Here is a 16,040-nt window from a genome sequence, read left to right as displayed (position 1 = left end):
AAATTCAATGCAAAGTAGAAAGATTTTGTTTTTAATATACATTCATGTTACAATTACTATCCATACGTTGTTACTCCAGGTAACATTGTAATTTTCCTGTGAAGGGCACCATTTTAAACTACCTGTCTATAGAATGAACAGGCATGGACAGAGGGGACCCCACAAAACGGAATATTAAGGTACACAGTGGTCAGTGCTTTTTTTAAACTACCAACTCAGTTATGTGAAAACTTATCAACACAGTTCTGTTAAAATGGGGAAATTATTCTTATAACATTAATCCCACTTCTCCTACAACATATTATCATTTTCAGAAATCAGTAGCATATGCAAAATTTTGTAGATATTAAAGCACCCAGACTATTCAAATGAAATGGTTGCACATATTCTCAACAGTTTCTGAATATTCCTGGTTTTGAGGAAGCATTTAATGCCATTTTTTAAAGCACAGAAGACATTTAGAGACAACCAACACAAATTTAATTTAATTAATCTATCATCTTTCCTGAAAGATTTCCTCCCCATGTGTGCAGGTGCCACCTCTTTACTTTTCTCATTTAAGCCAAGCTGCAAACAATGTGACTGGAGAAGAAAATAATGGTTAGAACAGCACTGATATCTGCAGATGGTTTTTGCAATGGAACAACTGCTCTACAATACCTGCTGAGACTGTACAACTGAGGTGCATTCCTTTGCAGCAATTTATTTCACATGATAGTGTATGGAATAGATATGAAGGGCATTCTTTGAAGGATCCAAAGGGATGGAGAAGAAAAAGGGAAGGGGATGAAGATTCTTTGCACAGGTCTTTTGAATATAGAAAGGAGACCACAGCCTCCATGCAGCTTCATTAGCTAGATCCCTCTTCTCCTTTGCTTACAGCAGGCATACTTTCTAAATCTTTGCTCTGTTTTTCTTCTTTATCATCGTCATCATCTTCTTGGGGGTACAGATCTGGGTACCTCTGCATACACTCTTGCATTGCACGAAACTGGTCCACACAATCAGATCCCTTTATTTCCTCCTTACTATAATGGAAACAGGAAAAGGCTGACTTGAATTGTTCTCCACAAGGACCACTAGCCATTCCACCAAGGCAAGGACAATTCCAGTTGATATCTCCATTAGGTAATATTAAACCTAGGAAAGGGAAACAAAATTAGTAGGCTAATGGTAAGTAAAGATATTTTAAAAAGGCTACTGAATTAATTTCATTTGACTGAACTGTAGTGTTGCAGATCAAATACAATGCAGGATGTGGACAACTATTTTACAGGCTACCTTACAGTAAGATCTCCTAACATCAATCTGAACAATTCTATGTTTTGAAGAATACATGCTGACAGGATGCTGGTTCTACATCAAGTAAATTACAATATATACAGTTGCCCCTCCTTTTTCGCAGGGATCTGTTCTGGACTCCCTTGCGAAAATGGAGTCAGGCACATGAGGGCGCACCCCTATGTTTCCCCTCCATTCCTCCCTCACGCATAAGCAAGGGACGCAAGACTGAAGACTGAGAATGGAGGGACAACTATACATCTAAATGCAACATGTCTTAAGAGCAAGCAACAAAGTTTGCCTGATTGCCTATAGCCAGGGAAAATGCTATAAATTTAAAGACCTGGCCTTTCTTTAAAAAAAATATCTTTCAAATTAAAGATGCAGCACAGATTAATATATATAGGCAGAAAGGCTAACAGAAACTTGTGTGCTAGTAAATTTAGATGTGAAATTTACAATAATGAAGGATTATGTTCTACAATGATTATCTGCCAAATGTTCCCCACTTAGAATCATAGCGTTGGAAGAGCCCATAATGGCAATCCAGTCCAACCTCCTGCCACACAGGAACTCACAATCAAAACACCCCCCCCCCCATGACAGATGGCCGAGACTCCACTCCTCTCCGAGGGAGTGTGTTCCACTGTTGAACAGCTTCCCCATGCCCCATACCTCTGACTTCACAACAACAGCTTTGCTCTGATAAATACAGTATTTCCTATTGCTCAGAAAAGTCTCATTGACTTGTGAGTTAAGAAACAATAGATAAATGCTTCAAATACATTTATAAAGATACTCTGAAAATAAGTTGTTAGATAGTCCTTGTTGCTGTTTTTAAAGCCCTCAAGAAGTTGGCACCAGCCAGCTGCCACCATGTTACAAAGCATAGTCACACACCTAGCAAAGCATAGTCACACACCTACAAAGAAACGGAACTTCATCTTGCAATTATGCTTAACTACAAAGATTCTCCATACTCATGAAACTAGCAAAACCACACCAAGAAAACAGTCACAAAGCAAACCTAAACAGATGCCAAGAAAAATGTTCAGTGCACTAGGCTTACTTCCTTTATAAGATGGAAATGTGAATAACTAATGCCAGTGCTTCCCCCTCTAAGCTATAATATACCGTATCCTCTTTCTTCCTTTCAAATGGGAATACAAAAATGGGGCAAAGTTTTCATCAGTGATCACAACTGTAGGTCAGATAACACTCTCTGTATAGCTCACTATTAAATACAACTTTGCTATTGGTTTAGGGAAGGTATTCAAGGGCAAAGTAGCTATTTCAAATGTAAGCAGAAGGTCACTGAGTTTGGCACATCTGAAACACTCTCAAAAGAACTGTGGCCCTTATTGTTTTCCACTTCAGGAGAAAACTGATGCTCTAAAGTGATTGAGATACCTATGTCCCACTGAACAAATTCTACTAGTACCATTTGAATTCATTTTTTTCTTAAATGTAATTGAAAGGAAATGTGAATAATTGAAATACTGAAACTCACCATAAAGTGTGGTGTGTGTTCTTCTTAATTATTTCCTAAGTCCTTTTAAAAAAAATTAAAATCAAAGCACCAAACCCCTTAACACCAAATTTTAATTCAAATGTAAAATTAAAAATATAAATTTTACTGGATGAGATGAAGCTTGAAATATTATTCTAGGCTGTATACAAGAAACCTGATAGGAAAGACTAAATGCACAGTTCATCAAGAGCCTCCCCAGTACAAGTCCAAATAAAATGCATGCTGTGCAAGAGCACTAGTAGCACTGCTTGTCTGCTAAGGACAATTGCAAACTAGTTAGTTCTTTGTACCAGAGTGTAGTAAATTTAAAGAGTTAATTTAAGTCATTAGTTTTTTGTGGGTTTCTCAGGCTATGTGGCCATGTTCTAGAAGAGTTTCTTCCTGATGTTTCGGCAGCATCTGTGGCTGGCATCTTCAGAGAAATTTAAGTCATTTGTTCTGTGCTTCTATAGAACCAAATGACACTGGTTGGAAGCATGTTCTCTTATTCAACAAAACTGCATTCAACTTCCACACTGATTTCCCCATCTTCAAACCCAAAAGAACAGTCGAGAATCAAAAGTCCCCATTATAAGCAATTCAACTTTAAAACTTTCAGAAGCTGCTCTGATACTGACAGTGCAATGTGGCAGATGACTTCAGTAAAGTCTGTAAGCTCCATACCAGCTCTTAGCCAGTAATACATCTTATTTCAATGAAACATAAGGTGGAGTCCCTATGACAAAGCATCACAATTTGTGTAACAAACCATTGAGGATAAGAAAGTGAAGCACATGTGATTTATGCTTTAGCATATGCAGGAATATCTCAAATATTTAAGACTAAACCTAAGTTTGGAAATGTGTAGTATGCAGTGCTACAGTTTACACTGACATGGGCTACAACACAAATCTAGGTGGTGAAAAGTGCTGACAAAATCTGTAGTTCATGTTTAGTGTAAGCTGTGCTTTAGATCTTAACTCACGCAGAAAGATCTCAGGCCCTATTAACAGTTCTTTTCATACAGTTTTGAAAACTGGACTCTAAATTTAGAATGCTGACTCAACCAGGTTCAAATGACTCAACCAGCTTCATTTCCAGATGCGCTCAAATTGCATCCCCTTTGATCTCCTGACAAAAACCAAAATTACTAGTGGACTCAGCTGCCTTGACTTAAACTGATTAGAGCCATGGTGGTATCCAGATACACATAGCCAACACAGCCAATGGTGAGGGGTGATAGGAATTTCAGTCCAACAACCAAAGGGCTACAAGTTGTTCTCCCCTGCACTCAATGTTAGCGCACATCTGTTTTGCTTTTAAAATATAAGACCTTCTGGCACACACAGAAAACCAGAAGAGTTGAGGAAATTGGCCAGCTTACTGCACTGGCTGAGACATGTACACCTATCTGCTACCTAGGCAAGAAGTTGTGGGTGTGCATTCAACGCAATGAACCCCTCGCTCTCAGGAAACAAGTTAATTCCCTTGAAGCCAAGTAGGATTGGGGAAGGGGTGCTGGTTCAACATCACACGGTTAAGGCTCTCTGAGAACCTTTACCGCAAAATTGCCAAGCAATTTCCAGCCCTCTGCCCAGCTCTGATGCCAAAGAGCTGGCAGGGATTGTGGCATAATTGCTCAAAGATCCTGAACACCCTTGCAGCTTCAAAGTTGCACAGAACAGTAGCCAATTGTTTAAGCCTGCACTTTATGAGCTTATAGCCGATGTAAGGGAGTATAATAAAACATTTTTGTTAAGTCACGCTATAAATGTTTAAAATAACTAACATGAGAATACTCAGCACCAACTTAATTTGTCAAATTACAGGTTTCAGTATATAGAAGATGATCTGGAAATTGTTACTGGTTCAAAATGCAGCAGCTTAGTACTGCTAAATGGTAGTGGATACCTGACCATATTATGCCCATGTCTAATAAATTTCCTTGGCTATTCACTGGTTTCTAGACTCATTCATGATGCTGGCCATAGTCTTTTAGAGCCCTGAATGGCCTGGGATTAGGTTATCTGAAAGCCCCTCTGCTCCTATAAACTTACCCATTTAATCAAACTTTTTCAGAGGTTATCTTGAAGTGCCTGGATCATCTGAATTTTGATGAATACAACAGACCTGACCAGCATGGAGATGGTTGTTTGGCTACGCGAAGGAGGAAGCAAGAATAACTGACTTAAATAACTAACTGTCATTTTCATCAAACATCCTCATTTTTAAGTTAATTTAAAAAAATTAAGTTAATAAAACCTATCCTTTTCTTATCAGATTTTAAAATGTATTTTTAGTTTATGTTATGATGTTGGTTCTTTGCCATGAAATTAGTACTGACTCTTGGGAGCTTTTGTTCTTTACATGTCTCGGTTTTATTGAGGGGAGAGGGCTAGTGTTTTTATTATACTTTACATTTGTTGTTAATGTTAAAATTATAAAGGTGGCTGAAGTAAAATAAATATTCATAATCTAAAAATAGACAATCAAGCAGAATTGATGGTTTAGCATGGATTCAGAAGGAACTGATATTTGTCAGGTTTTTGGGTTGCTGTTTTTTAAAAAATTGCTTTGTTGTTTGACCATCTGCTAGGTAGGACATTGGGCACCTCAGAGCTCTTGGGTGTGAAATCTCTGATTTACTTCATTTGTGATTTCTGCAGACTGCTGTTAATTTCCAAATATGACAAGCATCTCATGTTATGACTATTTTTAAGTTTGAAACAGCTGTTTTAGCATGAACAAGTGATCTGGATTACTGGCTTTCACTACTGTTCAGACACTGTACTCACATTTTAAAACAAACAAACAAAATTATACCAAGAGATAAAATCATGTATGAATGACAGTTGGGAGTACAGCCTTCTTAGTGTGAGAATGCTGCCCCCTAGAGCCAAATGAAGATTCACAACCACCTTTTAGAAGTAAAAGAAAAAATTTCAACTTTAAAGCTTGCACAAAAATACTACCATGAAATATGGACAGACACATGTTGCACCCTAAATTTGTATAACTGAGCAAATCTCTCAGTAGCTTTTAAGAGAAACTGGTAGCTTCTACGTTTTTAGAAGTAAATTAATTTTGGTTACAGCTTCCAGCAATCTACATTAGATAAGTCTGTTATGGAGGAGGGTTAACATAGTAAAGTTGGAGAAGCTTTGTTGAGTAGTGTTTGCACTAAACTGAGGTCTTCCCAACTCTGCCATATTAACTCCCCTCCATACATCAATACAGTTGTTTAACCTTTCCCTACATCAAAGCAAACTCTCCATTTTCCCTTCGTTCCATGTCAGCATATAATATATAAACTAGGGTAAACAAGTGGTCAGGTCTTCTCAATGCCTTCAGTTTCAACCAAGTTATACATGAAATCAGAACTTGAGAAAGAGCCAATATTTCTATTTGCAGATATTCATAAGAACACATGAAGCTGCTTTATGTAGTATTTATACAACCACAGGTTCATAGTCTAGGGTGGGCAAGATGTCACCCCCATCCATTTTTGCAGCCTTCTTGCCAAATTTGGCACAGCCATAGTAAAAAAGATAGCTTTTTAGACTTTAAAAAATGGCACGGAGAGAATATACATTTTATTTTAGAGGGAAATTGTGCTCCTGGAAGTAGAGCTCTCTTTTAGAACAAGACTTGCATTCCATTTATGCTTTGTTTTATTTAAGCTTGAAATTTATAGCCTACGTTCTAGTTCAGTATGGTTAATGTCAACTAGCTATGGTTCTAAGGTTTCAGAAAGATATGTTTCTAGCACTGCTTCCAGAAAGCCTTAAACTGGGTTAAAGCATGTCTGTTGGCTCTTATTTGTGTCAAATCTAGCTATCAGTCCATAGGAAAGCATTAAAAAATACATATCATGCAGAGAAAGACAAATGGGAGACTGGAGGCTATATTGAGCCACAACAACAGGGGTATAGACTGGAAAGTAGAGCACTTATTTGGAAAAAAAGCAATCTACTAAGACAACAGCAAACAGTAATGTAGGACGGACATACTGCAGTTAAGGCAATGGTGAGAGCTTTCAAATACTGACATAAATCCCACTGAGACAAAAGACATTAAAGGGGAAATTAAAAAGGAACACTCACTCTTGATTTACCTGTCAGATGATTACATAAGGGAAAAGCCAGGCCCAGAGCAAGTTCTGTTAAGATTATAAATTTCACATTATCTTCATCAGCTACTTTATTATATCTTGCCTGTCCTCCCAAACAAGACCTCAAGGCAACTATTAGCACTGAATTTTGGACCAAAAGACACCAGAAGTTCAGTGGGTTTAAAAACAAATACCAAGTTCTATTTCTGGTCACAATTGAAAGTGCTGGTCATGACATGCACAGTCCTATACAGTTTAGGACCAGTCCTCATGAGAACCAGCATGAGATTTCAGACCTACAGAGCAAGCATTTTGCTTGGTGCCACCAACCAAGAGCCAGCCTCCTTAGTAACTCCTCTCAGACTGTGGAACAACCTGTCCTGGGAGGCTAGACTGGCCCCCTCCCTGCTCTCCTTCAACCAGCAGAAGACTTTTTATTTAGACAGGTATTGGAGTCAGTAACACATCACTGCAAGAGTCTTTTAATGTGGGTGCTGTAATTTATTTATTTTTACTCATTTGTTATGTTTTAAAAGGCTTTTAAACTGTTTTAATTCAGAGTTGTTTTAATATGACAGTTTATTTTAGTGAGAAATTCTGGCTTGGACTATTTCTGAGTTTTGAAAGTTGATTTAGGCGGTCGATGGCTATTTTCATTGGACTGGATCCAGACTTAGTCATAGTTAGAAGAGACCAATTGAAAACAATTGGCTTTAACTAGAGACACAAACTATCCAGAGGTTTTGTAGCATGAAATTATCCTATGTGGTACATTAAAAGTAGAGTTTATTCAGATAATGATTACAAACCAAATTTTCTTTCTTTTCTTCTTTTTCACCAAAAAGGTCCTAAACTATAAGGCACCTCTGTGGTTTTAGTCAGTTTATGAGGAGCAGACAAAAATAAATAAATAAATAGAAAAGAAAGAAAAGAAAAAGTTATTTTGCCTCCTCTTGTTCTTCATAGTATCATGCAGACATTAAAAACAGATTCCCATAAGAAGTACTGAGAAAAGAAAACCAAGATCAGGAATTGTAATTATATTATACTGTAAATTGTTTTATAAAAGTGTCCCTGTTACATAGTTTTTAAGAATAAAATGTTGGGGAATTAATATGCGTATTACTGTTGTGTGCCTTCAAGTTGTTTATAACTTATGATGACTCTAAAGTGAACCTGTCATGGGGTTTTCTGAGGCTGAGAATGTGTGACTCAGTCAAGATCACCCAGTGGGTTTCCACCAAGCAGGGTATTGAACCCTGATCTCCAGAGTTGTATTCTAGTGCTCAGACCACTACATCCTGCTGGCTCTCAAATTCATGAATACTTTAAATATCATAGCCATCATTCTAAAATAAAATATTCCATATATTTTCCAAAACAAATTATTTTGGAAAAAATAACAAAAGTTAAGAAAAGAAACTAAACAAAAAGTTATTTTGGAAAAAAGCAAAAAACAAAAAGCATTTGAAAAAAATAGGAGCAAACACACACACACACTCAACCTGGGCCTTTTCATCTCTAGATTTAATTTAATCATCACCCTCTGATTTAATTGGATCTGCTCTTCAATATGATTAAACCCAGCTCCGATACATTAATTTTTATTTCACTACACTAATAACAAGTGTGGATATAATTTCAAGTAAGATATTATCTGGATTTTCCTCCAGATTAACTTAATTTCAATAAAGAAAGAAACCAAACACAAAAAAGGATGCTTAAAGGAACACCACCTTTATTTCTATATCACTCACCATGGTCTTCATAAGGATCATTGGGATCATCTGCTACCAGTTCAGCGCTGCTTGGTGTTTCATGGTCCTCTTTGGTCACAAATATAATTCTGTCCTTTCCTGATAATTTAAACATACACAAAACACCTCAGAAGAGCATTATGTCCAGATAAAACTGGTTGCTCAAAGTCACTATCCAATATAAGCATTACAATTCTGTAAACAGATGCACTCCTGCGAGAAGTTAATGAGTCTATTCTACTAGGCCCTGAGATATTTCAGCCAAAGCTGGACATGGGTCTGAGCATTACGTCTAATTAAAGTGAATGGGACAACCTTTGGAAACTGAGGATCAACACTGTGGCTCCACTTTATTATATTTTTCAAACTTTTGATCCAAACTTGCAAGGAAAGTTTAGAAAGAAAGGTGCCGTATTAAATTTTAAAAAGCAAATTATTTTCTACAAACATTTAAAAAAAAAAAGACGACATGAAATGGTTAGGGATCAATGAATCTCATTAGTCAACAAAGGCAGGACAAACAGTAATGAGCTCATGGTGGCAGCAGGGTAATGTAATTTCCATTGTGAATCAATTTGACTTGATTTTATAGTGTGGAGCTGAAACAAGCCAAATATGGTCACATGAACCGGCTATCCTACGATGACCCTGCAACAGATATTTTCCTAGGACACATCCCACTGTCTACAACATTGAAGTCCTGCATCAGCACTTCTGAGGAAAAGTTTATCAAAAGTGATACTTAACCCCAAGTAATCTCCATAGTTTAGAGACAACTGAAACATTTTAAAAATCTTCTATCAGCAGTATTCATCCCAGTCAATTTAAAGGAACCAATTACTTTAATTCTAATTTAATTTTAGCCAAGTGAGACCAATTAAAAAGCAAGCCCTGAAAGCTAAGCTGCAAAGGACTTTGCTCTTACTCAATATGAAATTTATTTAACCTGAAATATTTTGTCAACATTACATACATTTGCCTTTTAATCCTATAAACTACAGTTGGCTCACCGTATCCAGAGATTTATCCATGGATTCAAGAATCCACGGCTTGAAAATATTCCCCAAAATATATAAATGCCAATAAGCAAACCTGGATTTTGCCATTTTATACAAGAGACACCATTTTACTTTGCCATTGCATATAATGGGACTTGAGCATCCATGGATTTTGTTATCCTGGAACCAAACCCCAGCAGAAACCAAAAGCCCACTGTAATAGCAAATTCATCCTGAATCCTTATGCAGCCAAAGCAACACATCGTTTCAGAACAGTGAGATATTAACAGTTTTTGGAGGGACCCCAAGGCTTACAGGAAGGATTTTTGAAATTTTAGATTGTTTTTAAAGAAGAAGGGAACCCACAACAGTGAGGAAAGAATATTGAGGATGTCCAGTGTGGATAAAGTACCAGCTACCTGGTGGAAGTTGGAAAATGGAAAGAGGTATCCTGGAAGTAGAAGGCACAACCAGCTGAAGACAAGCACAGGGACCTGTAAATGTGTATTTCACTAGAGGTCCCACTTGGGTAAACTGTCACTCAAATTACAATTCAAGGACTGCTGCTGTAGTATCTGGAAATATAGTACCAGTAGCCAGCTCAAGTTCATAGCTCAGTTTAGGAAACAGTAAATGAGCCACAAACATGTTCAAAACCAAATAGAAAATCTAAAGCTGTGTAATAGCATTGGGAACACTAAGAATAAGTTAGGAAATCTGATTCAGGTAGTTGCTTCACAATGTGAATCTCTATAAAGGCGATAATACTTGTATATTTTATAGTGCTTTTGTAAGGAATTCTGAGATACAGTGCTCCCGCGTCATATGTGGGCGTGCTCTACACAGCTTTCAGCATATGCTGAAAGCCGCGTGGGGAGAAGGGGTGGCGCATCCCATAGGGATTAATGGGGGGTGCGCCCATGGTGTGTGTTGCCGTGCCACTGTGTGCACAAGCCCCATTCATTTAAATGGGGCTCGAGCATAGGTGTAATTCGCTTTATGTGGGAGAGCCCGGAATGGATCCCCTGCGTAAAGAAAGGATGTACTGTAGTTAGAGGAAGCACTATGAACAAAGTGTGCTACACAAATCATCATTACTAGTACACTCCTCCCTCCATATTTGCGGCTTTGATGGATTTTATGAAAATAATAATAATTTATTTGTATCCCGCCCAATCAAAAGGAATCCGGGCAGGTAATAACAATAAAAAATATATTAAAAATACAATAAAATTCTAATGAATCCCTTCCCAACCCCCATCCCAGAGTTAAAACAAACAATATCAATAAACAATATAAAAACATTAAAATGGGGTTAGCTAAAAATTGGGGGGGGGGATTTGACGGAGAGAAAAAAGGACAGTTAGCAGTCACATTCATATACAATCGGCCCTTCTTATAGATGGATTTTTTATAATAATAATAATAATTATTATTATTATTATTATTTATTTATAGCCTGCTCAATCACAAGGAATCTGGGTGGGTTACAGCAATAAAAATACAGAGAATACAATAAAATAAAATACAATAAAATAAGATAAGATAAAAGAGAGTGACATAAGTCACAGAATTTACAGCTAGACCTGATGGAACTGGGCCTGTCTTTTTCACTCCCTCCCAGGTCTGATGATAACAGTAGGTATGGAGGGAGGGTTCTTCTTCTTGAGGCAGTAATTTTATTTTATTTTAATTTAATTCTTCTCATTAAATTTAAGAGAAGAACTGGTGGACAGAGCGATGTAAGTCACAGTAAACGGGGAGGAACTAGGTAGGGAAGGCCTGCAGGAAGAGATCTGTCTTAAGGGCCTTCTTGAAGGCTGTAAGAGTGTAAATGTGGCGGATCTCCTCCGGCAGGTCATTCCTTAGTTTTGGAGCTAGGAATATCTCTCTAGGAATATCTAGGTCTTCCAGCACAACTTTATAACCAAAAGTCGCACTGAAAGACCTAGAGATTCTTAGAGAAAACACTCCACTAGGCATCTCTAGCACCTCCAGCACAATTCTATGGTCAATGTCTGGCAGACGTTGACCACAGAGTTGCACTAGAGGACCTAGAGATTCCTAGAGAGGTGTTCTCTCAGGTAAAAACACAGTGGTTTTGTTATTTGCAGTTTCTCCACATTCCACATGCAGTTTTTCCAGAGAATGTGGGAAGGATGAGTGTATATCAGAAATGTAATGCTTGAGCCTTGTACAGTCCTATAAAGAGCCTCTGACCTGTGATGGACATTTCTGACATTTGTGAAAGCTGATACATAGAGAACAAGCTAAGGGAATGGTAGACTGTATCTTCAAACAAGTGACAGGCTAGGGGAAGGGGGAAAGAAAATCAAATAACTCACCCAAACAAAATCATGTTCAAGCAGTTCCTTAAAGAGAAATTATTGTTCTGCTTCTCTTTTTCAAGCCTCATTTAAAAAGCAGGTCTATGGGTCCCAGTTAAGCTAATATCAAAAGATGAAGTGAGACACTGATAATTAACTGACCAGCTTTATATTTTTTAAAGGATGGGCAGACTTTGAACACTGCTCATAAAAGATCAAAAAGTGGGAAACAACTTGAACATGTGGAATATTTTTATTTGTCACAATTTAAAACATTTTCTCATTTCCATCAAAGTTAAACTGCAGGGGAGACTTGAGATCAGGAGACCTATGTTTATCATGCAGCTCTGAAGCTCTAGTGAGCCATCTCTAGAGAGCAAGTGTGGTGTAGTGGTTTGAGCACTGGACTATGACTCTGGAGACCAGGGTTTGAATCCCGGCCCAGCCATGTAAACCCACTGGGTGACCTTGGACAAGTCACACTTTCTCAGCCGCCATAAACATCTCTGTATCTACATCTCACAATGTACTCCCCCATAGCCTTGTAAGCAGCACCATGCCCCCCTCAACACACATACAATCCTTTTTATGTTGTCGTAAAGCAGGGGGATGAATTGGGACATGTCCAGTTATTGTCCTGCAGCTGGATAAACTTCACGGAAATCATCTACAAGACAATCCTGATGATCTCTGGAGTTCTCTGTAGACACGTGCCGCAGCATGTCCAGCTATATAAAAACAGCTGGGCGCATTGTTGCTCATCCCTCTGCTGTCCAACAACAAGGGCTTTGTAGTAGGAGCTGCAGTGCTTGCAAGGTACATTTTGGAGGGGAGTTTGATCACATCATGGTTGGAAAAGAACTCTGACCCCCACAATAACCCCAAAAGTGAGTTATGATGGCATTCGTCCAACTTATTCCATTGTTATTCACAAACAGGATGCCAGCCTTAATCTGATCAAAATTTTAAGTTAAAATGTAAACTAGTCACCTGCACTCTATTATTTCAGTGATATTAAGATACAGTATACACTCCACTCTTCTACTTCCCACGTTTTCCCAGGTAGCTATGGTACTTTGCCACTTGCCAGAGATAAAAATCATTACTGTTTACATGTGGCCTTAATAAGTAAGGCACACCAGGACTCTTACAGTATGGGAAGTTCTTAGCTTTTAGTTGCTGATCCATCTAAGTACATTCAGGCATTACTACCCCAGATTTGAGATAACTAACCCTATCAACAGGGCTAAGAAGTACCTGAAAGCTCACTGAAGGAGTGGTTGTGTTAATCTGTTGCACAAGAAACAATGGAAAAGAATCTTGTGGCACCTTAAAGATCTACTACAATATTATTATTATTATTGTTTATTTCTATAGAGCTGTAAATATATTTTAACATAACCAATTCATAGTCTTAGAGCCTATAACTTGGGGGTAGGAATCATGTGGCTCTCCAAATGCTGTTAGACTTCAAGTCCCCGCAGCCTTAACTAGCAGAGTCAGTTGTGAGGAATACTGGAATTGGGATCCAGCTGGAAGACTGCATTTTAATCCTGCTTTAATCCTCGAAAACACTTGGCACAAATTTAAGGTACCAAATTAAAGGTACTATAATTTGGAAGGCAGTAATCAAAATCATAATTATAGCTCTGCAAGCCTATAAATAATAAATGTAATTTAATATATTTACAAGCATGAATTTAAGCAATCTTAAATTTATCTATAAATCTAAATAATTTATTACTTACTTATAAATTTAAATAACTTTTGTTTAACCTGAAATAAATGTGGTTTTTGTTTAAATTGCTTTAGCAAATGGCTACAGTATTACTATTATAAAGTTATTGCTTTATGTTCACTTGGCTTTCCATTACAGACAGCGTTCTCAACGATACCTTATGAAATCAAACCCTTTGTGATTTATGCTTCTATTGGATGTTACCATGTGAGCATTACACAACCTGACAGCAATTGCTAGTCAGTGTCATCATTCACTCTGTTCTGTGAGCAAGAAGAGGGAAAACTGGAGGAAAGATAAAGAATGAACTGAATGGAGTCTTCACTGAGAATGAGGCAAAGAATAACACATCAACATCATGAACTAGATGCCATCCTAAAGATGGTTTGGACATTGAAAAAAATCCATGTCCAAGCCATTTTGCTGCTCATGCAGCAATAAATCTATGCATGTATCCAGAAGCCAGAATGGGCTGGGCTGCCTTTCATGTGTTAGATAATGCCACCAGGAGTAAGAAGGCCTTCAAACTAACCTACTTTACAAGCTTATTGAGGAAATAAAGTGTGAAAGAAGTCCTCAGAATAAAACGGCAGTACATTCAACAGCAATACTTGATTTAAGGATATCCAAATTCAAACGATGCTTTGAATTTTGCATGTGTTTTCTTCTTCTAGCAGAATTACAGCACAAGCTTTCAAAAGCTTGCCAAACGTTTCCTTCCACTGGGACAGTGTTTGGGAAAGAGGAGCTGCCCCAGGCTTGCAATCCCCAAAACTACCTCAATCCCCCATTTTGTGTTTAATATACGGATTGTTTTTTGCTGCCAGATAGCTCTAAAAACCTTTAAACCCCCACCAAAAACCAACTAAAGATGAAGCCAGAAGTGGGGTGTCTTAGCTGTGGAGTGGGGCACAGGGTATAGCCCCCTTCCAGAGTTGCCCATCCCTCGCCCAAAGGCCCTTCCCAAAAGTTTTGTGGAGGCATAAAAAGTGCCTTGGAGCAGGACTTGGCTGTCCCTGGGAGGCCAGGCTATCTCCCTGGGAGAGGCCTCAGGGACGCATCTGCTTTCCAGGCAGCAGGCGCAGGAAAGTTCGACCCCAATTTGCTGTTGTGTTCCTTCAAGCAATGACTGGCTTATGGCAGCCCTACAGCAACCCTTTCCTGGGGTTTCCTTGGCAGCGTTGATTCAGAGGGGGCTGAGCTGTGCCTGACTTCCCCAAGGTCACCCTCTCAGTTTCCATGGCTGGACGGGGATGGGAACGCTGGCCTCCATAAGGACTAAGTCAACTTGTGGTCCACTTGGACTCCTGGGTCCCTTTCAGGTGTAGTTTCACTCAGCCAGGTCTCCCCCATCATCCTATCTCTGTGCATTGCATTTTTCCGCCCCTTACATTTCTCCCTGTTGAAGTTCATTTTGCTAGCTTTGGCCCAGCTTTCTCGTCTATTCAGGTCATTCTGAATGCTGATCCTGTCCTCTGGGGTATTAGCTATTCCTCCTCCTTCGGTGTCATCTGCCAATGTGATGATGAGTCTGCCCCTGATCCTCTCCTCTAGCGGCCCTATCATGGGGTCTCCTGGCTCTGGAGCAGAAATGCTGGAGAGGTTTCCAAGGAGGTTCTGAGGGGCTTCAGCCCACGGCCCCCAAGGAAGGCCCTTGGGCCTGAGAAGAAGGAAGGGCAAGGCAAGGCAGGGGCCGCTCCTGTCCCTCTGGGGCTGCCTTCCGCCTTCCCTGGGAAGCATGGCCAGCAGGCTCTCTTTGGAGCCCTTCCCTGGCTCAAGGCTATGGCCTACTGGGAGCCGGAGTTTGTTGCGTGCCTGCTGCGTGCCTTCCAGCCTCCCTCCCTCCCTCCGCTTCCCCGGTACCTTCTTGCCGGCAGTAGGACATGGCGGCGGCGGCGGCGGCGAGGAAAGAACAGTCCAACCGTCCGCGCTGCCGCCTCCGCCGCTGCTCGCTCCAACTCTCGCGAGAGAGACCCTCGCCTGGCGCCTTCTGCCTTCGAACGCTGCTGGCCCTCCCTCTGCGTTTATCTAAAGTGCGACCGACGTAGGAGCTATACACCGTTATTCCACAGGGACTACACTTCCCGGCAGGCTGTGCGCCGAGCGCTCCCGGCATGCTTTGGGAACCTCTACTCCGCCTTCTCTTTTTGTGTGTGTTTCTTTCTCCCCGCCCGCTTCGCCTCAGGGGCGTCCAGTCATAGTAGGCCCCAATTCAAAGATATAGCCGTGTGTGGAATCAGTATCTTGTAAAACCCTTGGGACTAAATGAAGAAGTTCATCGCATAGACTCAAAGCCTCAAATGCATATGGTGGCCCTA

General features: G+C 39.5%; 1 protein-coding gene across 1 annotated transcript; it reads right to left on the bottom strand.

The window, feature by feature from the left end:
- Window positions 1–3: 3 nt before the first annotated feature.
- CHCHD4 (coiled-coil-helix-coiled-coil-helix domain containing 4) lies at window positions 4–15,807 on the bottom strand. Its single transcript, XM_089521039.1, has 3 exons — window positions 15,586–15,807; window positions 8,660–8,758; window positions 4–1,140 (listed from the first exon to the last, which is right to left on the bottom strand). Exons 1-3 carry the CDS (start codon window positions 15,605–15,607, stop codon window positions 851–853), a joined length of 411 nt encoding a protein of 136 aa, XP_089377165.1. The 5' UTR covers window positions 15,608–15,807; the 3' UTR covers window positions 4–850.
- Window positions 15,808–16,040: the final 233 nt, after the last annotated feature.

This window comes from Sceloporus occidentalis, unplaced genomic scaffold (genome assembly GCF_023333645.1).
Source record: "Sceloporus occidentalis isolate IW3139 unplaced genomic scaffold, rSceOcc1.0.p SCAF_1, whole genome shotgun sequence".
Classification (NCBI taxonomy): Eukaryota; Metazoa; Chordata; class Lepidosauria; order Squamata; family Phrynosomatidae; genus Sceloporus; species Sceloporus occidentalis.
Note: the sequence above shows the minus strand (reverse complement) of the source record. Positions and strands in the feature narration are given on the sequence as shown.